The 22205-nt window shown below is 34.8% G+C and overlaps 1 protein-coding gene across 9 annotated transcripts in view; it reads right to left on the reverse strand.

Moving 5' to 3' along the window:
* ERBIN (erbb2 interacting protein) overlaps positions 1-22205 on the reverse strand; it is a 120297-nt gene that overhangs the window by 16481 nt on the left and 81611 nt on the right. For 7 of the 9 annotated variants that reach the window (XM_071425306.1, XM_071425312.1, XM_071425311.1 and 4 more), the window contains 14 exons: positions 18394-18457; positions 16722-16796; positions 15262-15406; positions 14715-14787; positions 13523-13652; positions 13073-13188; positions 12004-12073; positions 10657-10756; positions 9050-9171; positions 8292-8462; positions 7348-7530; positions 5027-5144; positions 3126-3309; positions 803-2324 (listed from right to left, as the gene is read on the reverse strand). In XM_071425306.1, coding sequence (XP_071281407.1) covers positions 803-2324; positions 3126-3309; positions 5027-5144; positions 7348-7530; positions 8292-8462; positions 9050-9171; positions 10657-10756; positions 12004-12073; positions 13073-13188; positions 13523-13652; positions 14715-14787; positions 15262-15406; positions 16722-16796; positions 18394-18457 — 3073 coding nt within the window. The remainder of the gene's footprint in view (positions 1-802; positions 2325-3125; positions 3310-5026; positions 5145-7347; positions 7531-8291; positions 8463-9049; positions 9172-10656; positions 10757-12003; positions 12074-13072; positions 13189-13522; positions 13653-14714; positions 14788-15261; positions 15407-16721; positions 16797-18393; positions 18458-22205) is intronic. The other 2 variants (XM_071425310.1, XM_071425307.1) reach the window with 1 other exon arrangement.

Genomic DNA, 22205 nt, shown 5'->3' on the forward strand with positions numbered 1-22205 from the left:
ACTGGGTTAGCAGGACAGATTACACTCTTCCAGGCTCTACTCAAATTCTTTGAAGATACATAATTGTTCAGCTCTACTTATCAGCTCAAATTCTTGATGGCATTTACAGTACATAAAGAATCCTGTTCATCATCTCTACTTATATCAAAACCTACTGTGATTTTTCTGAAATGAACAAGATTTTTAAGTGTTCTCATCTCACAGCAAGCAATAAATATTCATTCAACAATCTGTCAGATACCCAACTTCAAAAGATAACTTGCTTGGAGGCAAATACATGATAATTATGGCTTTTGAATTCCTCAGCAACTAAAGCTGCAGACCTATACTTCTAAATAGATTTTACTGATTTTCTTTTTCCATGTTCTTAAAGAGAAGAAATAGGGTGAAAAAAAGGCGGAACAGAAAGATCAAGAAGTGTAAGGGAATATTTTAGTAAATTGTGAATACAAAGCTACAATAAAATCTACCTTAAAAATTACCTTTTTTGAGCTGGCCTTGCAGTCCAGCAGGTCTGTATGACATTATTTAATGTATTCAAAAGTAGTCTGGCTAAGCTGGCAAGTATGATGTAAAAAAACCCAGCACCTTTCTTTTTTTCTTTGGGGTAAAAGTTCATTTAGTTCAGTCTACCATCTGAGTGTTTCTCATATATTCATTACAAACATATTTATCCTTTTTAAACCAGGATCAAAATTAGATTTTCACTAGTAATTAAAAGCTGTTCAAAACAGAGTGTTTACCTTATTCCACATCTAGGTAACAGAAAAGCAGGAAAAAAATATAGAATGATTGTTTTTACCTTTTCTAGCTTTTTGGCCTCAATATGTCGCAGCACCTGTTCCCTCCAGTCATGAGGGACTTTAGTTTTTCCTGCAGGGTCTAATAGGGAGTGCTCGGAGTTAACCCTTGGGTTTGATCTCTTGGAGGGGCTAGTCCGCGAGTAGTTGAAGTCACTGACTGACATAGTTCTTTCTGGGATCTCGCTGACCGAGGGCCGCGCGCTCTGTGGCCGGGCCACGCTGGGACCGTCGATGCTGTATGTCCGGGCAGAGAGAGGCCTCTGCTGTCCCGACATCACTGCTGCAGCTCTTCCCATCGAATGCAAATCTCTGTATGTTAAGTAGTCCCCTTCAGGAACCTGGGCTCGTCTTGAAGGTCCACTATCCCCAATATTTATGGAAGCTGTAGAAGATACGCTGCTCTGCCTCTGAAGCGTGTGCCTGGTTGCTCCTGGGAGCAGTCTGTCACCTGGTGGAACAGCCCACAGATCTGCGTGTCTCCCAGCCATCCGCTGGTGAGTGTTGTACACAGCGCTGGCCCGGACATTGTTATGATTGGAAAAATTCATGTTGCCGGAATGCTTTATGTAACTGGGAGTTTCTGTACTGTCAGACCTAAGCAGACGTGAAGGAGGTAAAGTGCCCTGTTCTACTTGGGTGTTTTGTTTCTGGGGCCATAAGGCATCTTTTGCTGCTGCACTGCTGCTGTACTGAATATTATATTGCGGAGCACAGAGCATCTGTGCACCGCCTGTCACTGATCCCCTCACTACATTAGCACCTTCAGGATTGTGATTTGAGTCAAACTTGAACACCGTTTTTGTAGAAGATACTAAATCAGATGATGATGATGACCCAGGAAAAACCTGTAAAGGCTGATCATAGAGAAGAGTAGCAGATTTACTTCGGACTATGTTTTTTCCATCTGCAGTATCTGATCCTGATTTTACCACTGAGTTTGGTTGTTGAGATCCATTCTCATTTACAGTATCATAGATTTTCAGCCCACCACTGTCCATACTTGTGATGCTGTGAGATTTCATCACAGGACCGCTTCTCTGCGGGGACAAATCTTCAGTGCTTCTAGAAACAGATAGCTCAGCAGAATCCCCATCAACTGTAGTGCTTTTTGCTAGTTTTTCTTTACTAGGAGACTGTACGGTCTCCTCAGCAAGTCCGTTTACTTTATTTACACGGTATTTATTTCCATTTTCAAAGTGCCCACTTTCTTCTTTTGCGTTGTTATTCAAAAAGCCCATTACTGAAACCATTTTCTGTGTTTCTAACTTTTCTACAGGAACTGGCACTGCCTCTTCACTAACAAGTTTATTGATATTCATGTTTATTTGGTCTAATTTCTGAGATTCCTCCATAGGAGTACTTAGATCAACACCTTTTCCTATCAGGCCTAATCTTTCTTCAATGCTCAATTCATATTCAGACAAATTTGTAACCTTCTCTTGCACATTTAGTTTTTCTTCTACTGTAATACTCAATTCTCCTCCATTTTGCAAGAGATTATTCAAATTTTCATCTTCTCGCCTGGATGAAAAAAAAGATGGTTCTTAAAGAAATTCTCCTAAGAATGAATGTATTTGTCTAGGTATCATTTTAGAAAAAAAATTACTATTAATATGTAACCATGCTGTGCAAACAAAACAGGACAAAGAAACAGATTTATGATTTGCTATCTTATATTGAAGAAATGTGTTATATAAAGAGCTAATTTGGGCAATGTTTTTACGTCACGTGGTTTCAGAAGTTTGTTTAAACTCAACAATAATATTTAAAACCAGTTCAAAAGTGTCAAGAAGAACAAAGTGATAATAACTTACTTTTTTATTAATTTCTTTTAGTTTCCATTTTGGACAATGTTTCTGTTTGTATTAGCAGTTTTTATGAAAAATGGCACTTTTTAACTAAAACTTGTAGAAGAGTAACAGCCTGTAATTCCAATCTTTGTCAGCTTTTAAGAACCTTTAATGGTCATGTTAGCAATCAAATTGATTTTCAAAATTAAGCAAATAAAAACACAGAGCTTTTAAAATAGGATACTGATGTATTTTGTAGGAATAAAAACTTAAAAAGATAAAATTATTATACCCTATTATTAAGAGAAATGAGAACCCTGTATTATATATTAAAGCTAGTCTCTGAAAGTTTTTCTTTTTTTAAAGACCTTTATAAACCTTAAGAGAATATTATTAACCCTACTATAAAACACTGAAATTTTAAATATTTAATTAATTATAAATTAATGAATTAAAGGAAGGAACACCATATAAAATATTAAGTAACGTTTTTCTAATGTATTTTCTTATTGGTCTACAGTATCTTACAAACCTGATTTTGGATAGAACAGCAGCATGTGTTTCTTTGTCAGGAGAACAGAGAGAAATATCTTGGCTACTGTCAGTATTTAAGGAAACAGAATCTGACATTCGAGAAGGAGAGGAACAGTTGCTGTTATTCTGATTACTATTGTGGGTAGCTTCATCTGATAAGGAATCAGTATCTTTTGATTCATCTGAAATAAAAATTTGCCAATTTAATTAGACACACAGATCTTATTAATAGCCATTTCATATGTGTATGTATAGTATTTAGAAACTGTCTCTTGTTCTTCAGTAATTCTTACTACCAGAAACTAAAATGTAAGCTAACACCCTTGCAAAATTCATTTAAACTTACAAAATACTGTTGGAAATAGTTCCTATATTTTAAAATATTTGGCCAAATGTAAACAGCCCTTATCTGCTAATTAAAACTAAATTTTTGCTTTATTCCCATTTCCCTTGTCATACACAAGTGCTATATTACTGAATACTTCCTTAGAATATCTATCAAATCATACTTCTGTTACTATAAGGTTTTCAGAATTGCCTATTATATGAGTCTATTGGCCTCTAAGAAAACAAAGCACACTGCTTCACATGCAGTATTTTGAAAGGGTATGCTGTTCATGGTTTTGAATATTCTATCATTATCAAAGCTATTAACTAAACCAAGTACTCTGGAACTATCTAGATCACTGGATAAGCTCCGTATAGCATTCTGGTAAAGTAAAAAATCAGCAATGAAAAATGCTCTCCTGCAGATTTTGAATTCAATGCATTCCCATGCTTTGCATATCCCTTAGGACAACATTTTCAGAGTAATTTACCCATGTGCACATTGATTCTTGCATAGTATATGCATACTTACATACTATATCCGTATAAAAATAATTTCTCTGGGGGAATTCAAGGCAGCCGTGATTCTGACATAAGTGTAGAAACAAATACATTTAAATTTTTGCTTCAAGCCAGTTACAGATGCCAAACGCATACATTTGTGGAACTAATGTCTGTCTTCAGAGACAAGAAAGAAGTTTTGACCTGGTACTTTAGTCAGACAAAAAAATCCAAGGACAGCATTGGTAAACATCCACCTTTTCATCTGTATGTGATCCTCAGCAGACTTCCTGCTTCCACCATGGGGTTCTCCTCACCAAATCTCACCTTTTTACATCTAATGTCCAGAAAAGCTTTTTGTCCTGGAAGTACTGTACTTGGATATCATATGAAGCAAAATATTATTCACTATCCTCTTTCTATATCATATGTTCCCTGAATCCTAGGCCGTTTCTTAGTCTTAAGGAAATGATTACCCAGAAGAAATTTGTATTTCAGAGAATATAAAATTTAGTTAGTAAAAAAACAGATACAAAATTTTAATGCTAGAGGAGCAAAGAAAAATAAAATAGTAAAATAACTCTGGAGAAAGATTTTTACAAGGAAGGATTATTCTTAAACCTTAGGAAGAGAGCACAGCTTCTGTAGAGGAATTTTAAAAAGTGATACTGCTGCTATATAGCAGCTGCCTATCGCAGCAAGAATTCAGAAAATCTGAGTGAAGGGGGAGTTACAGACTATTTCTAAAATAAATACCACTTTCTGCAATCCTTTTCTTAAGCACATCAAGAGTGTGTTCAAGCTCCAAATGCCCCAAAACATATACCCCTTCTCTTCCTGTCTGATTTAAACTGAGAAAAATCAAGAAAATTAAGATATTAACACACATTTCTCTAGTATGGACTCCAGATTATGCAGTTTTTTTCCCCGCTTTCATTGCTTAACTAGGAAAATCTCTTTTAAAACATACAAAACATACTTTTACTTAATTTAATTTGAAAAACTAGCCACTTTGAGTCAAGAAATTATTGAAATCACAAAACACTTCCAATGCTTTTTATGGTATCTTACCTTTTTTGCTGTTGCTTAGGGCTACCACTTTTGGTTGGTTTATGGAGGTTTCTATCAGTGGTGGTCTCATTTCTGCCATTTTCATCTCTTCATCAGAGGAGAGTTCTTCTGACTCCTGCTAAAGGGAAAACAGCTTTATCCTGTCCATTTTGAAGAGGAGTTCAAAAGTAAGTAAATGCTGTCTAAACTATCACCCACTAAACAATAACGGGGTAAAAAGATAAATGAGCCACATAACATAGGCAAAGCAAAACAACCTTGTAGTGCATCTGTAGTGCAAGTCAACTGAATTATGTTTAAGAAGCATCACTTGCAGACTTGCATTGTCACTGCTGAACTCTGTGGGATGACACTCTGACAGGTAACTTTAACTGCAAAAAACTTATTGGAGCAAGCAGATGAAGCCTTCATTCTTCCACTGGAGAGAGCATCCAGTAGAGTCCAAGTCACAAAGTGATCACTGAAGCAGCAAGCACCGCAGACTGACCAGCTGGGTATTGGTTTTGAAGAAAACAGCTCAAACTGAAACAGCTATAAAGTAGCCATGACCAAGACAATCATAGGAATGGAGAGGTAAGCTGTAAGCAAAAACTGAAGGAGCTTGGCCTGCCTAGTCTAACAGAAAGGTGGCTTGCTAGGGATAAATTCCAAAAGGAAAAGAAGTCATTTAACTTCAAGAGCAATGGCAGAGAAAAAGCAATACTGAATACATTTAAGCTAGTAATCACTAGTTCTGAACCAAAAGATGGAACTCAGTGCACTTATGACAGGGATTAACAGACAAAGCTGCTGCAAGAGCAGCCATGCAACTGATTCTGTTCCTACTGCAGTCCTCTTTCTGAAGATAAATATTCATTTATCTTCAAAACTCAATTGTTTTCAGTAATAAAAAGAAGAAGAAATAAATCCCCAGCAAACCTTTCCTCAAAGCAGAAATTTCTTTCTAGTAAACATTTTCCTGTGACAAAATCCATGTTGCAAATTGCAAACAAAGCCTGCCAATATTCACTTTTTCTTATTGTTTTGGAACATTTAACGCATGGAACCTATTGGAGCACCACCTTCCCATGATACCAACTACCTGGCCAGTTCTTAGGTCTGCAGGAAGGACGTACTTGACTGAGATGTAACAAACAAGCTATGACAGTCCTAATTAACAATAAAAAGTAAAAATCCATCGGCTTTTCTCTACAATCCAAACAACCAACCTGTTCACTGCATCTACCACATGCCCTTCCTCTTGGATGTGACATACAAGTGTAATCAATGCTGAAATGAAAAGCTTACACACAGGTAAAGTTTAGCTCTCTGGATTCTGCAACACCGTTACCAGCAGGAAATAAGGAAATACAATGAAACAAGGATGTCACTGTACCTGACTTGTGTACTTACTACAGCTACTGTCATTATCAAAGACAGTAAGAAAGAATTACTGTCATTATCATTAGACAACTATCATGATCTTCCAAAATCACATTTTAAAATTTTAAAAAAAGTCAATACCAGTATTTTCAAAAAGAATTTAGAAGCAGGAACATACTAGTGGGGAAGTAGCCAGTGACAGCCAAAACTGCCTGTCACTCAAGTCTTTTCACTGTATGATGTAGGCACATTCCACAGCTTACACAATACAGGAAAAAAAAATGCACTGCTGAAATTATGAAAAAAGTATTTTACAGGTTGCAACTGGGAAGTGATTGAATGACAGCTTCCAAAATTTGTCATAAATCTCAAGCTTTCTAAATAAATAAATACATGGTGTTTGGCAGAGAGATGTACAGTTTAGAAGTTTAAAATCCTTCACTGGAAGAGGTCAGTATATTTCAAGTAATATTCCTGACAGCTTACTAGTAAATACAGAGGAATAAATATTTTTTAAATCACTTTCCACTTTTCATTTGAAATACATGTGTATAATCACTTGGATACAGAAACATTTTATTGCTACTACTGATCTGACATTTTGTCATTTCAGCAACAATTAAAAGTGATTATTTAATGAAGTACTGACAGTCAAACACCTGGAGAATTCCACAGAAGTATGGGTCTTTTCACAGTGTATATCAATCTTTAACTGAGTTCACATTATTTTTCTTTAAATGCATGCATCTTTTATTATGAACTTTATTATCTGTTTCAACTTTTACTTAACAAAATCTGAAGCGAAAAATGCACTGTATTGAAAACCATCTGAATTTACAACAGTTATGGAGGGCAATTTTCTTCTATTGTCAACAGAAATGTTCATCTCCTAGAAGAACAAATTTAACACAACACCAGCACAATTTCTGACCGCTATAATGCTCATTGCAATGCCATACCTCAAGCATGTCCTCATGGTTGACAGTTGTTTTCGTGTTCTGCAAGGTTTTAACAAGTGCAGTCATCTGTGAATTTGCAGTGCTGTGCTCAGCTTCTGGTTCACTAGGCTTCTGCACAGAGCTTCCTGCTGAATATTGTTTTCTCTCATCAGCTTTGTTCTTTATTGAATCGGTTTCTGAGGTCTACAAAATAAAGAGTATTAGCAGAGAAAGCATCCTGAAACGTTTTTAACGACATATAGATCCAGCATTATATATTCTGGGACAACATGGAATGGAAAAATCTGAGCTCTGAAATTATCAAGAACAGAATGCACCATGTATGAAGAAAACACAATAGATAACTAAGCTACAGTCCCTACCCTATGTCAATCAGTATGACTTTCATCCTTACTGGTGTCAATATGTACCATTATATTTCCAGTCATATGAAAAAAAATCAAACAGGCCAATACCTGCAATGATTCTATGTGAGCACCAAAAAGTAGTCCTATCTTCTATCACACTGCATCAAGCTCTTAGAGACTTGGGACACTTTTGCCAGTCTGCTATTACTGCTTGTTACCACACAAAGCTTTCAGTCAAGAGCAGTAAAAACCTTTGATATGATCCAAATTTCATTGTGAAGTCTGGCAGATAAAACAGGATCAGAGGATGACAAAGATGCCATCCTCCAGGAACCAAAGAAGGCAGCTCCTTAACACATCCACAGTTTGTATGTGCCCGAGAATTGGGTCACTTGTTCTTAGTGCAGGAGGAAGACTGCTACTGCAAACCAGACATTTGTTACAGACTTCCTTAGGTGGGAAGAGGTAAATTGGTTCTATAATCTAACAATTTTTCTTGCTAGAGTCAGAGGGGAGGGAAAAGAGAATTAAAAGGAATCAATGACACTTCAGTCTTTGGAATTTCTTGCAAACCCAGAAGATAATGTTATCTCTAACCTTTACCCCCACATCTTTTACGGAAACTGTCTGGACTTCTCGTTTTGACTCCTTGGCATTATCTTCAGTTGATTCTTCATCCTTTAGTCTATGTACAATTGTCTGGACTGTTTTGACCATATTCTTCAGTTCATCAGGATATGGAGTTGGGTATCTCTTCAGATTGCCCTCCTGTGTAACAAAAGGCAGTAAGGTTCTACACTTATTTAAATGTCAGAACTAAAACATAAGCTTTAAAACAAACAATTAATTAGGCCACACCACTGAATATTCTAGAATCTCCACCTTGATACTCAAGTCTGCTGGCAGTGAGGCAGACATAAGCTTATACAACCAGGCAAGATTACAAATCACTTTCACTCCTTTTCCCCCAACATGTCCCATGATTCCAAGCAAGGATTAAGCCAACTGTAATTCACTCAAAATAAAATCAGGATTTATCATACTTTCCCCACTTGTTCTCCACAGCACCATTAGTCAGGTAGCATCCTAGGTAGGCCCTACACTGCCAAGTATAAGCTTGAGCTCTTCCCTTGTGCCCTACTGAAAATGACTTGGCCAAATAACACCCAAATTAAAAGGAAACACAACAAAAAAATCCAAACCATAGTGTTTCATCCTGCTAGATACTCTAAACTGATGCCTTGATTTATTCAGCAGAGTGAAACCCATTACCAAAGTATGGAAAAGGCTGAGATTAAGGGTGGAAGTAAGAGGGAGGGAAGCACCATGTATGCAAAAATAAATTCAATACTAACCCGAGGTGGTGCCTCTCTCTCATCTTTGTCTTCATCACATTCAAATGCCACCTGAGCACGCTGTTTCCTCTGTTCCTCCCACAGAGATGGATTGAAACTTTCATTATCAGATATGAACATAACTGGAAAAAAAACCCAAAGAACCTTGTGTAAGAATGGGCTATACTATGTAAAACAAAATATACACTTTTTCTTTCTCTTGAGTGGGATTGATGTGCTTTTGTATTTGTTCTTTTTAAAAGATGAAAGACTAACAGCATCATTAATTGAAGATTAGATGCAATACCACTGCTTTATGAATTTGGCTGTACTTTTATATTCGAAGAATCCCTATCTTTAAAAAGAAAATCATATGCTCAGTTGTACACTAGTCTTGACATTCACATTCGAAAATTTTCAGCAGAACTCTGCTGAGTGGTTTTATTCTATATATAAATATGAAATAATGTATTTGTGTGTGTATATATATATATAAATAAAGATGAATTATACTTGTAGATTTATAGATTTAGATTTGTAGATTTAGCCTATTATCAGTGCTTAACATCATTAAGCACAGGTAAGAACATTAATCTGATTTAATTTAATGCAAATTTAAAAATTAAAACTAAGAATGACTTAGTGAGAAAAACCTGCATTCTTACTAATCCTAAAGCAATGTAAGCATCTAAAACTGGAGGTTAAGTTAATCTGCATGATTTTGCAGCACTTATGCAGTTGACAGGGGCTTTAGATATAAGTCTTTCTTGCTTAATTTTACAAGAGATTAAAAAAATCTTGCAGGTACCTGATGTCTCTTATTTTAGCATGTCTTGGTGTTATGTCAGCCAGGTGCTACTTTTAGCTTGACAAATAGTCTAATAAATTTGCTACTACCACCCAGAAAGTGTATATCCTTCACTAGCAATACGAAGACTGTTCATATTAACCATTTCTATACCTGACATAGAAAAATACTTTATTTTAGGGCTTAGTAAGTGCAATGGAATATTTGTTACTCTGCATTTAACGGGTGAACTTGGAATTTTAACACATCTGAAGATATTATAATAAACTTCACTATCATTATGAGTTCCTGACCAAATGCCAGGAACCTAACCATTTATAAAACCAGTTCAAACTACATGTGAACAATATACTTCTTGTGGACTGATTTTTTTTTTATTTTTTTAATTTCAAAATATACCAGAGAATACTATGTACTTCTCAAAAAATACATACTTGGTAATGAAGGAAACGTTTTGCTAAAATAGTCAGTTTGAAGCTAACGCTTGGTTAAGAGAATTTCACCCCAAACCATTAGGCTCTTTTGGAAGGAATGAGGGTGTCATGCTGGGAGTGGCTACCACCACAGAACATGGTCCTGTCAGTCCATTTCTCACCTTACTCACTGAAATAGTTTCATCTAAAATTTACCAATATCTAAATCTCATTAAGTCAGTGTTCTCATTCATCAGACACAACTCATCATCTCCTGCAAGTATACTCCAAACTTTAAGCATTTAGGTATTTAAGCATTATTTAGTGAAAATCATATTAGCGGGAAGCCTTCCCATTATTATTTTCAACAGTGACCACTGTGACAGGTAATTTCAGAAATTCCTTACCCTCCTCAGTCCTTGGTTGCTGAGGGAACATGTAATTAGTAAGTACTGTTTTCTGTGTGTCAGGGTCAGCTTCTTTTTGAAGAGGGATAAGTGGTTTAGACTAGAAAGTAAATGAAAGAAGGCTATGTTATGAGAATATATATATATATATATATATATATATATATATATATATATATATATATATAAAAATATATATAAATATAAAAAAGTAAATATGACCTACATATCACAGAGCATGCCTGTCCCATGACTTTGGAGACTACTTTCCCTTGAATTAAACCATCTCTCCTCTGAATAATTTTCACAAAATGACGAAATTAATATATCTATATTTGATTGATGACAGGCTTTTTGACTGAGGACAAACTCAGCAACAGCTTTTGTGAAAAGAAATCACTAGATAGTAAAAAAGTAACGCAGTTTCTTTTTGGTACTTACTACTATCCCAAAGCACACTGATCAGAAATGCATAGATATATTTAGCTATTTAAAACTGCAGACAATCATATAAAGAGAAAAATTCAGCATCCTTGTTTTTTCATTTTGAGACCAGATTGAACATCCTCCACCCCTTACAGGGAAAGGCAGAAGATTCTTGAAATTACTGTTTTACTAAAAGTGTACATCTGAGGCTACTGGATTTCTGACAGCCCTGTACACTTTAATGCCCTTCAGAAAATCAGGATAATGTCAAGGACTTTAATAAAAAGGAAAAATACAAGCACAGGAGTTATTGCTTAACAGCTTCAAAGCTGAACAGTCACACAGTTCAAAGGTGTGGCAAAAAACGTAACTGAAAACCAGGCATGCTGAGTTTCCCTGCTGGTATAGCTGTGAAAGCAACAGCGGGCTACATGTTCAAGTTCAAACTTATCAAGCACTAAACTCACCTAAGTAAAATAGCCTGAACAAACAAAACCAGCAACAAAAACCCAAAAAAACCACAAAAACCACCAAAAACAAAAGAAAAAAACCCCCCTCAAAAAACCAACCAAAAGCAAAAAAAAAGAAAAAACAAAAAAGAAAAACAAAACCCCAAAACAAACAAACAAAACCCAAAAAAACCCCAACCAAACCCAGAGAAAACACAACAAAACCAAAAAACGTCCCAATATCTGTTAAACTGCATTTCCTCAGAGCAGCACAGAATTTCTCCAGGATTATGAGCCTCCAGAGACAGGTACGTTCAGTATTGGTTACTTAAGGAGAACTGACATAGTAACGTCCAGAAAGTATTGATTTACACAGTACTAGGTCTCTTTATTTAACAGATGGCTCTGTTCTTGTCAACCCCATTAGGAATGAAGTCCACAATCATTTATTTTCAATATTAAAAAATCTCACCTGATTGTCTGATAGCCACATAGCAGTGAGTTGTTGCAGTTTTGTAAAAGTAAATGGTAAATTCTTCAGTCTGTAAATTACAAGGATTTATATAAGTACATTTAGCCATACTGTTAAGACTTTAAACAATCCTGCATCTCTAAAATATTTTAAAAGGACATTTTCATATGAAGTTCACTTAATAAATAGTGAGAGCTGAAAGGCTACAACATGTAATATAAATACAATTTAAAAAAACCCAACCAAATAAGAAAAACTTGTCTGCCCAGTATAGCAAGTAGCTTAAAATAAAGAAGTGACATTGTGACCTGAATTTAACTCAACTGGGAAGTGGGTGACTTGAATACAAAGACAATTAAGGTTAATTAATAAATCTGAATCCTCACCATTTTATCTGTCAATATACATGCCAATTAAGGGAAAATGTACTACACCTGAAAATCTTTTTTTTCCCCAAAAGATACATGTATGGGGAATACGCTGTCATGGATAATGGGTGCTCTGGCATTAAGGGATAAATCAAGCTACAGACAGAGTACAGAGAAGCTGGATTGACAGAATAGGAGGGAGAGCTCTGCTAGTTCTCTCTCCCAGTACTTCAATTCTATAAACTAGTAATTCCCCAAAGATAAACATTTTGTCTATTTTTAATGACCATCTCTAATAAAAGGCAACTTTTTCCCCCTTGCGCAGAACACCAAGGTCTTTTACACTATCCTATGATACTGTTGGGTGCTCCATATGCAATTCAAGAAGCTGTTAATTTTAAGTAAGAATCAAAAAGTTTTATGAAAATAACCAAAATAATTCCCTAGAAAAACAGATGCTAACAATCACAAATGTAGTGAAGCTGCACTTCAATGCACCTGCCAGGTCATTAAAAAAAAGATAGCTTAATATAATGAAGCTGCAATATCCAGAATATGACAATAATACATTAAATACCTCTCAGTCACCTTCTGAGCTATGTGTGAGATAAAGAAAGATAGCCATGAAGTATTTATAACAATCCCTCTACATTATTGTTGTATTTTATACAACTTCTACTTGATTAAAAGAATTCACAAACCTATTGTCACTCAGATTGATGACTTTTAATTTCTGCATATCACCCATTTCTTCAGGGAGAAATTCAAGCTTATTAGAATGCAGAAACAACACTGTTACATGCTTCCAGTTTCCAATCTAAAAAAAAAAAAACACACATAAAGAATTAATTCATCTTCACAACATAAATATGAAGGTTTTAAAAACAATTAGTATTGAGGCTATTTTGCCTTGAAAGTTTATTCTTACGTATTAAACCTTTTAGCTGCAATTCACATCAATGAATTCCTAATCGTTGCTTAAAAAAAATCAAATTTCATTATTTATCAACTTGTGTATTTGTATACATCCTCCTTTAAAAGCATACACAAAGAAAATCCTCTCAAAAAATAGTAATTTGTTATTCACAAGTTGTATAGACTATATAACACATTAAAATACTCATTTTACAGACTTGGAATTAAATACATACCTCTGATGGCAGCTGAGTTAAAAAGTTATGATCTGCGGCAAATGTTCTTATATTTGAGAGCTGCCCAACAGATGAAGGCAATGTTTCAATTTCATTGAAACTACAGTCCAGTTCTTCCACTGATATTAACCTGCAAAAAAAATTATTTCCTCCATACAGATTAATTAATCCAACAATAATCAAATACTTGCAGTTTTCATGAAGTTAATATCACTATTAATTATTGATCACAAATGTAGTTCAAAATAAACCCTAAGGAATTAAAATCCAAGAAGAATCCTTTACTGATGGCCTAAAATGTGTCTTAGGGTGGGTGTTTTTTCCTCTTACTTGATTGCAGGTTTTTTGGTTCTGTTTCGAGCTTGCTTAATTTTTTTAAATCTCCTTTACACTGTCCTCACAACAAAAACTGTGAGGCCAGCAACATCGAATGCTTGTGTACTACATGACAACATGCCAGTGTAAGGCATTAAAAACATTCAGAATGAGATAGATCACAGTCAAATTAGAGCTGAATGCACCTTCTGAACAAGCAAAGAATTTCAAGAGTTCAGACCGTGAACCTTAGAATCTGGCAGTGAAGAAGTACTTTGTAAACTCTGACAACAAAAGATAAGCTATATTAATTAAAATATATGAAAAAAAAAATTGGAAGACATTGTACAATTGTACAGTGCGTAACTGCGAGCCAATTATTTTTGCTATTATTTGCATGTTTTAAATTAAATTGCTGAACACCAAAATATATATTAAAAAAACTTGCTGATGGACAGCTGAAAGTTCTCCATATAGGTATAAAAAAGATAAATACATGTTCACATTTACTTTTTACAAAATTTTTGAGATTGGGCAGTCATTTGCAATATCTACCACAGCCATGTTACTGCCAAAAAAATACAGCTTTAGAAAGCTAACTGACTCTAAGTATCTTGTTTTCTGTCACACTCAATTTTTGTTTTATAGATTGGTGGCTGCATTAAATGAGGAACATATGTCCTTTGGTATTAAGTAATAGGAACCTACATGCTGCAAAGCAGAACTAAGATGAAAACTCTTGCTTTAAATTGTATTAGGGCATTAACATGTAGAAGAAATTAAATCAAGTAGTTATAAAAAAACTCAGAGAGGAGCTGTTGTTACAGAAGAGTGTTCAGAAAGGAAATTCAACTTCTTATTTTGGTGAAATACCTACCCTCCTATGGAGTCTGGCAAATAAATTAACTGGTTTTCATCAATTTTAAGTGTTGTCACCTTTTTCAGAGAACCTATAACAATAGGAACAAGTAAATCAAAATGGACATTTGAGTTAATTAAGCTGAGTTTTAACTTTAAATTAAGAGGGGAAATAACCCAACATTATGGGCCAGCCACCACATCTTCTCTATTCCCTGGTGTGCCTATAGTGCTGTATTACTAAGGAAACAAGGAGATGAGCTTACAGAACTTGTTTGCCAGTTTACAATGTAAACTGTGAGTAGGGGCAGGGAGAAAAAGAAATTGTTTGTTTTTTTTTTTTTTCTGATAGAGACAGCAGTTTTTCATACATTTACAAACTACTGTATAAAGTAAAAGTGCTCCAAACCAATTTTAAGTTATTATTCAGCTATGCATTACAGCTTTATCAAGAACTGGCACTTCTACTCAATTGAAACAGATCTAGAATGTCATTTTTGTACTTTCAAGTTCTCTGTGTCTGAACTACAGGTTTCTAACAACATAAATTAACTTAAAATACAAACCAATAGACTCTGGCAGTTGCTGAAGTGAATTACTGGATAACAGTAGGTCTTGCAGGCTTTCACAACCTGAAATACCCTCTTCGACTACTTCAATGTTGTTTTTAGAAACATCCAAGTAAGTCAGTTGTTTCAAAGTGCCTATGAACTAAAAGCAAGAGAAAATAATGCATTCTAGAAAAGTGCAAGTTCAAAACCAAAAATCCAGCAGATATGACCTCTCAAGTGTAATGCCAGAGGAAAAGACTTAGAGTACTGAAATAAAATTTTATGCAAAATATACAAACTTTCAAATGAAGTATTTTGTGCAGATAAGGAAAGCTGATATTTTTACACACAGAGACACCCCACAGCAGCTCTGCATGTCCCTAAAGTCAGTCTTCTGTACATTCAGGGGTTTGATTAGTTACCATGAATCAAGTAATTGCAGCTCTAGAATAGACTTCAGAAAGAGACACATAATGTGAGGACATCATTATGCTCCAGTAGAATTTTAATGCTGATTTTTGCCTTTTGTATAAAACTGCATCCTCAAAAACAACAATGAATCCCTAATTGTACTAAACTGAAAGAAACAAGCCAAAATATAAGCTTGCATTACCATTCCACATGAACCAAGCATAAGCCTGAAAATTCATGCACATTACTCTACTGAAATCTTTACTCTCAGAAATACAGTTTTATTTTACTGCAAAACACTGTTCAACTCGTATTTTACAATCCAAACACTCAACTGTCTAATAGTTAGCTGATGGAAAAACAGTAGAAAAGACTACTGATCAGGCAGGAAGGCCACTTTTCACATGACTGCTAGTGATTTTAAGGTTGAAAGCAAGCCAGATGCTTCCCAAATTTCAAATACTCATCTGTTAGTTTGCTAAAACTTTAGCACAGACTCTCAAGTACTGTAATAATAGGTGAGCCTGGACCACATGTAATGAAAGATGTCAGGAACCCATACAAAGTAAATAGACTGTTTTCTCAGGAACTGTCTATGCTCCCTGTTTAACAGCATTGGAATTGGCATTTCTCTTTTACAACTGTGACGAGTAAAAAGCCACACAACATACTTATTCTACATATTCCTGCTTGAGGAATTATTCTAAGATAGATTATTCTAAGATAGAATTCTAAGATTATTCTAAGATAGAATAATGCCTTTTTGGAAGGGTTATTCAAACCTAAATTTGATTAAAGACTTTTACTCATTTTCCTGAATTGCAACATAATTTTTAGATGAGAAATATATAACTTTCAATAAAAAAAAAAAAACCAAAAAGCTGTGAACGCAACTCTCATGATCAGTGATAATTTCTAAGTGGGCTAGTTAAGCACTCATGTGCCATTTATCCTTTTGGCTTTAAGTAACATTAAAATTACAACTTCAACGTACATGATCACTGACAAAGCAAGTGCCTGTGTAATTTAAAATATTGTATGTTTAATACAGCAAAAGAACTTACCCCAGGAATAAGTGTTAGTCTATTACCATCCATCCAAAATTCCTTTAATCCACTCAGTTGTTCAAGTACTTCAGGCTGTAATGGGAAGCCATTTAAAAAAAACCTTTTGAAACATCCCCAGTGAATGGCAAAACCAACTCCAGTGATTTGTCTATTGCAACTTTAGTAATATGTTACTGTAGCTGTTATACCCTGTTATATTAGCGGTTATATTTCACTGGGTCATCACAGAAAACTCAGATAACTCACTTTTGAAATGAAAATATATAACTAGATATATAAGGACTTTGAAGAACTTGACCACAGCACTAAATAATTTTTAGAGAAAGGCCTTCTGTTGGTTTGGTGTCTTTTACAGAAAGTATTCTTTTTCAACAAGCACACACTCTAAGTACATGTTACATGTACAGTTTTGATGGAGGACATCTAAAAACCTTTAAATTTCATCAACTCAGAGGACCTGTTTTTCAAAAACCCCAGTGATTTTTTTTGTTTGGGGGAAAATCAAAACAAACTTCACTTTTTCTATCAACAAAGGGTGCATCTCCATGATACAAGCTAACCACTCCATCCATAAAATGAAGTGCAGGATTATGTTTCCAATATAACTTATTGTAAAAAGTGTCTTGTTTATCAGGGAAAGACCTCTTCTTCGTAAACATTCATGTCGCATATGCTTTCCCTATTTAAACTTCCCTTCAGAGAAAGCAATATAAAAGAGGTACTACTGCACCTTAATAAGTACAGCCAAGTTCAGACAAATGCTAAGTAAATTTTGTTATACAGTGAATAGACAGGATTTCTGCTGAAGTTGCGGACCTGACTCCCAATAACTTTCTTTCCCAGTAACTAACTCACTTTCCAAGAAGAAGATGTAATTTAAGCATTAGTTTAAGGCTCCCACACAAATATATACCCTGTGATGAGAATACGGCAGTCCTAGATGTTTAACCATAATAATGAAAAATTCCTTAAATACACTCCCCTATTTTCCAAACCATATCACTAAGCAAGTGTTCAGCTCTGCATGTTCTAATAGTGGCACACAAATGCTTGACTCTATTGTGTTGCAGGTCAGCAAGTTTCATTATACTTCTATTTCAATTCCTTTACCCAGGAAAGTATTTGTAAAAGCAGAGAGCTGTTATGTGACCCTTAAAGACAAAATATATTTGCCTGTGAGAATACAAACAGGAAACAAGTCAATGCATCCTAAAGGAAAAATCAGAGCATTTCAACTGTAAATACTGCTTTGAACAACATTCAAATTTAATATATTTTCCCTTGGATCTAATAGTGCACAATAATAAAAGCAGGTTAGGCAAAAAACTGTAATACTCAATACATGATAATCAATAAATGTTTAGAATTTATTCTAAGCCTAACAATTATGTTTATAATTCAAACATGTATTACTCTTAATTATTTACCAGTACAGTAACCACACTATATAACAGAGTGTTATTTTAAAATGGAGTAAAAACACACTCTCATTCATAAGATCACACACATGATTTTTGTAACAGGCTCCATAAAGTAGTGTAAGGTATAAATAATGCTTGGAAGCAGAACTCTTAAGATGATGTTTATGTTTTCATATTTGTTAAAAACAGATCAAAGGATAAAAAGATTTATAAAAGATGCAGAGCTCTGTAACTAAGGCAAAACTCACCACTTCTGTGAATTCATTACTTCCTAAGTCCAGTCTCTCCAGCTGAGTCAGTCTGGACATAGTTCTACACAGGAAGGGGATTAACAAAAAATTAGGTCTAAGAAAATACTAGCAGCATCAAATCTTCCAGATTTACAAAAATCCAGTAATCAATATTAAGTGGTGATGCTATTCTGTAACTGGAATGATACCTAATTAAAGATAAAGTATTCACACACTGGTCAACCAGGCAGATATTACTGATCCTGCAGACTGCTGAGCATCATACAAAGCATACACTGCAACACACTTGAGGCTGCATGATGAGCATGCAAAAACTAAAGACCAGTAAAGAAATCTTCATGGTAACGAGTAATGCAGTGATGCATCTCTTCTTTTGGGTGGTTCAGCTTTTCATTTTCAGTCACAATATGTCCCTTCAGCAGTCAAAGGCTGGTTAACTACATGTTTTCTTCTCAAAGGAAGACTAGTGACCAGGAGAAGAGCACTGTTGAATCACAGTATGCAATACCACCTTTGTACCTCTCCAGGCTGCTACGCTGCTTCCATGTGATGTGGTTCGGAACTCTAATTATTTCTCTAGTCACACATTAAATGAGATTACTAAATTGGATTTGGAGATTACTAAATTGGATCAATACTCTTTAACCTAACTTATGGCAAATACTAAATCAATGTCTGAAATAAAAGTAAAATCCATTACTTCAAGCTGTGTTTTGGAAAAATTTTCCCTCTATTTAAGTGCACTTTGGGGACTCCATAGAGATTATCTACCACTGCACATGTGGTCACAATGGGTACTTCACAGTCAACAGCAGCTCTACCTGGAAGTATTTTTTAAGAGAGTGTGAATCCCTCATATGAAAACATTCATATATTTATTTAATAAGAGATTTTCAAAAAACGATTAGTAGTATATAAAAATTACAATTAGTAGTATATAAAAATTTCATATATAAACTGCAACTGTGTACATACTATAAAATTCTGGAATAATTAAATGTAAAAGCTTCTAAATGGTAGAGTCTTGTATATTGTCACAAAATCACACACACACAATTTCTTCAAGAAACAATTCCATGAGCACAAGATGCTCTATGCAGCTATTCAAAGCTTCAGTTTTTCCTCAACTACAGTACAATCTATGGTTGCTCTGAACATGCGGTTCAAAAATAATATACTGAAAAATGTTATATTTACTGAAAGTAATTTAATGTGATTATTATTATTATTAATGGAATAATCTCCAAGAAGGAGACTCAACATCTGTTTAGAAATTTGATTTTTATGATATTGGAGTAATTAAGCTAGGGACAAACAAGGAATTTAGCATAAGCAGGTAAAGACAAAAGCAGCAGAAGCCTTTTTTGCACTGTACAAATAGTATACACAGGCTTTGAAGGAAAGCCTCTAGCTAACTGTGCTAGAGAAGGAAAAAAAAAACCCAATAAAACATGAAAATACTATTTGCAGAAGACTCTAAGAAACAAACTCCCTCATTTCTTGAAGGTAATGAATAGGATGATTATCAGAAAGCTAATATTCTTTTTCAATTTCTGACAAAACTTATGAGTCCCTCTGAAATCCTGCAGAAGATTGATCTCTCAAAGCTTTGTGAGATCATGCTAATATCAATTTTAGTGCTGTATGTTCCTAATAAATTTGCCCCAAAGAGTCTCCCAGGACCACTGCTGAAGAACTCCTTTCAAAGAATCTAACAGATTCTTTGCATTCGGTAGCATTCTGTAGCTTTTGCAACTGCATAGACCACACTATAAAAACCCATGTTATGTAACAATGACAGGATGACAAGTTAACTTTATTGACTTGGGGCCCTTTTTTCCTTTGCCCAAATGACTTTGCCCAGATCCACTCAATGAGAAAACATACACAAATGTGTTTGCAAGATGAGGGTCTCCAAAATATTCCTTCCTTTCCCTGCTGTTTACATAATAGCACTATCAGATATTCTAGGATTAATATCTTCTTGCTTTTCTGTATTGTTTATAGAGAAATACTGTCAGACAAAACGAAAGCAAGGCTTCCAATAATGTTACTGGTAGCAAGAAAATTCAATGCCAAATGATGTTGAAAGAAACATTAACTAGATCATAGAGTAACACCTATTTTCATCTTTGACAAGGTGCTGCATAATCCCTCCCATAAACTGAAAGCCTCTTTCATAATTCATATTATTGAACTTGGCATCAATTCAACTCAATTCTAAGGGATCAGATAGCCTAAATTATGTCTAAAATTCTGTTGTTGTATACAGACAGCTTCACTAAGGTTAACAGTACAGCTTATATCAAGTGGCATACAATTCAAAGGGAATGTGCATGATGGCAAGATTGGGCCCTGCATCACTGTAATTATACTCTCAAATAACCTGCTTCTTTCTAAAATGCTAACTCTCTTTATTAACAATTAGGCCACAGAAGCTTAAAAAAAAAAAAAGAAGTACCATATTTTTACTGGACCATCTTTCCAATTTGTCATCAATTTTCCATCAGAAAAATGCCTCTAAAATAGTCCCTGTGTTTTTGCTTTCCTTTCAGTGGAAATAGTTTCATCCAGCTGTTTTGCATTATAATGCTGCCACTTGCAGTCTCTGACTGTGGATAAGCTCCAAACAAAATGATACATATTTGGCATAAAGTTTGGCATAAAGTAAGGTTGATGTAGTGTGTCGGCATTGATTACTCATTTTGATTAACATTCTTTCAAGCTCTTCATACTTCAGTGTCAAAAATTATGTGCATGTTTTACTCAGAAAGAGGGCTAGTTTGATGCTGCAGAATTTATCCAAATACATTTCTTATTACAAATAGGAAAGAATTTGCTGTAAGAACATTAGAAAGATAAAAGTCACAGGAAAACCAGAAATACATTGGTAGTCTATAGCAAAAATATTAGGACCTACTGCTGTATCTTTTTAACTGCTTTGAATTTCCTACACTTTTTAAACCTGTATTGCATCTTCTATAAGAGTACCAGAATAGAATAATAGAGCTGGCAGCTCAGCATGTACCATAGATTATTATGGGACAGAGGAGCTCTTCATGACAGTTACTGTTTAGTTTTCAATCAGGAAAAAAACTCTGAAAACACTGAAGTCAACAAAAAGTTTCCTAGCACTTTCAACAGAGTTTGACTTAAACACATTAAAGCATGTATTACTGTCTAATCACTAAAGAATATACTACATTTTTAGTATTTAATGTAATTCATGCTCTTAGTGTTAATTATGGCAGTTAAGGTCAGAGTGATCTTATAAACAAAATCTCTATTAGCTATAAGTTTTAATTATAGCTACTGTTCCTCAGTTGGGAGTAACTTTAATTTAGAGAGCTACCACTCTAAATTATATGTCCTGTAATTTTTTTCTGCTAAAAACTAATGATAGCAGAGAGAGCTGAATAGAATTGAGAGTATTTATACCACAGAACACTTCACACTTTGAAAATGTAAATTCACACTTTCTGATGCTGCACATGTCATTCTAGATAGGAGTTCTGGCTTGTTTATACTGCAAACTCCACAGTACAGTATCTAGGCACTTAAAAAGGGAATCCCAATAGAACATAACCCTTGATCATGTCTTACACATATAATTAGCTACAGTCACTAAAAAACTGGCTGTTGTATTTGAAGAGCTGGCAGTTTCCACTTCCGCCTACAGCATCCAAGTGCTTCCTAGCATGAATTAGACAGAGTGAATATTCAATTGTTAGAGCCTCCTGTTCTCCACCAAAACTACTTACATTCACCAAAAACAACAACTCTACCAATTTCCGTTGCCAGAGAAAGAT

Source organism: Agelaius tricolor, unplaced genomic scaffold (genome assembly GCF_023055355.1).
Source record: "Agelaius tricolor isolate 1412-34295 unplaced genomic scaffold, bAgeTri1.0.p SCAF_4, whole genome shotgun sequence".
NCBI classification, from domain to species: domain Eukaryota; kingdom Metazoa; phylum Chordata; class Aves; order Passeriformes; family Icteridae; genus Agelaius; species Agelaius tricolor.